At 48.0% G+C, this 2,235-nt stretch overlaps 1 protein-coding gene across 1 annotated transcript in view; it reads left to right on the forward strand.

Moving 5' to 3' along the window:
* LOC100945113 (cytochrome P450 2F5) overlaps nt 1–2,235 on the forward strand; it is a 12,711-nt gene that overhangs the window by 4,227 nt on the left and 6,249 nt on the right. Inside the window, 2 exon segments of the mRNA XM_023508234.1 lie at nt 1,280–1,470; nt 1,786–1,953. Of these exon segments, the coding sequence (XP_023364002.1) occupies nt 1,280–1,470; nt 1,786–1,953 (359 nt within the window).

Below are 2,235 nucleotides of genomic sequence, written 5' to 3' on the forward strand. Positions count from 1 at the left end.
GGCGCCGAGCCATAAGCTCCATTTTATAAGAGAGGAAACTGAGACACAGAATGCTAAATGGTCCTTCTATTTGATCTTCTAATTTTGCTGGCTTTGGGTAAAAATATGAATAATGTGGCAGGTGATCAAATAATGTGTATTAAATAATGTGATATAAATGAAATAGTAACAACTATTAGTTTCTCATTGCTGATGAAATGTATTACCACAAACTTAGTGGCTTAAAACAACACAAATTTAATCTCTTACAGTTCTAGAGGTCCAAAATCTAAAATAGGGTTGGCAGGGCTGCTTTCTTTCAGGAAGTTTTAGGGGAGAATTCCTTTCCCTGCCTTCTCTAGATTCTAGAAGCCACAGCCCCATGAGGTTAAGGACAATCAGCAAGCCCATTTTACAGATGAGAAAATTGAGGCTCAGAGGCTTAGAGAAGGGAACTCAGCCCAGGTCCCACCAAGACTAAGAAGCCAAGCCAAGATTCAAATGATGTCCATCTAATTCCAGATTTGGTTTTCTGGGCTATGCTACTGTCTTGTTGCTATATTGCAACCTATTGTTTTGGTGTTGCTTTCTATGGTCTGTTCAGCTGTCAGGACGCCAGGTGTTAGGTATCATGTTGCTGTGGGTTATTTCTGGGTGTAGTGTTGTAAGGCACTGCATGTGGCATTGCACTGTGTCATCTGCTGTGCTGATATTGTGTTGCTGTGTATTGTGTGTCATCTGTTCTGCTGCTTTGATTGTATGTGTTGTGATGTCACATCATGCATTCTGTGCTGTCTGCTGTGTTGCTAGGTATGGTTGTTGTGTGTTGTGTTGCAGGATAACGTGGCTGCATGCTGGTATCACTCATTAGTGTATCAGGTTGTTTCTGGGCTACCTGCTAGGTCACTGTGTGTGGTTACATGTGCTATCTATTGTGGTCATACCTGTTGTGTGTTTTGTGGCCTTTTGCTGTCATGTGTTGTGTGATTGCCTTGTACTATGTTGTATGTTCTGTGTTGTGTTACCAAGAATAGCCAGTTCTCTTGTTGGGTATTCTCTTGTTGTTGATGAAACGCAGGAAGTTGTGGGTTATGTGGTGTCTATTGCAGTGCCAAATATTATACTTTTGAGGGTTGTTGTACACCATGTTGTGGTCACGTGCCTGTGTTCTGTGCTTCAAGACACCTTGTCATGGCTGGGTCGGATGTTGTGCAAATTAATGTTGTTGCTGCGGTCTTGTGTGTTGCACATTGTGTCTCCTAAGCTTTGCCCGAACCCATTCCACCCTCCTCACCCTCAGGAGAGCCCTTCGACCCCATATTTGCGCTGAGTCACTCAGCGTCCAACATTCTTTGTTCAGAGCTCTTCCGAAGACGCTTCCACTACTATGATGAGCACCTGCTCACGTTGATCCCTGCCATCAGTGACAACTGTCAAATCATGAGCAGCCGCTGGGGCGAAGTCAGGAGATTGAGTTCAGCTGGGGACAGGGTGGGGGCTCCACAATATCCAGGGGCACTGTGGGACAGAAAGGACTGCGATTGGCCCTGCCGGGTCCTGCCTCCTTTATGACCCCGCCTCCGAGTTCATGGCCTTGTCCATTCCCCAGCCACACAGGGTCACTTGCGTACATAGCCTTCCTTCCCTCCCTCTCACTCTCCTCAGCCCAACTGCCACTCTTTCAGAACCTGGTTCCCTTCAAGACCCCACCGCTATCTACCAGACCCACTTGATCTACCACTAGCTTCCTTCCAACACACATCCTGCCTGCTCCTCCAAACCCCTCCCATTCTCCTCGGTTGTCAGATGTTCCTGAGTCTCCTGGACTGGGTGCCGGGGTCACACCAACGCATCTTCCACAACTTCAGGTCCATGAAAGACATCATTGCTCTCAGCGTCTACGACCACCAAGCCACCCTGGACCCCACATCTCCCCGGGACTTCATTAATTGCTTCCTCTCCAAAGTGGTACAGGTAGCCCCTAGTCTGATCTGAAGCCCTTCTGCGCCCCTGCCTCAAATTCACATGGATTGGCAGGGTTGGGGGACCTTCTTCAAAAGCAGAGAAGCTGGAGCATCTGGCCTTGCTGGGCTGAGGCCGGGTAGCTACTCCCAGCAGGCGTACAATAGACAGATAATTAAGAGGTCATTAAAGTCCAGGTGTGCTGGCTCAAGCCTATAATCCCAGCACTTTGGGAGGTTGAAGTGGGCGGATCACCTGAGCTCACGAGTTCAAGACCAGCCTGAGCTAGAGCAA

This window comes from Otolemur garnettii, unplaced genomic scaffold (assembly GCF_000181295.1).
Source record: "Otolemur garnettii isolate 467f Iridium unplaced genomic scaffold, OtoGar3 scaffold00233, whole genome shotgun sequence".
Taxonomy (NCBI): domain Eukaryota; kingdom Metazoa; phylum Chordata; class Mammalia; order Primates; family Galagidae; genus Otolemur; species Otolemur garnettii.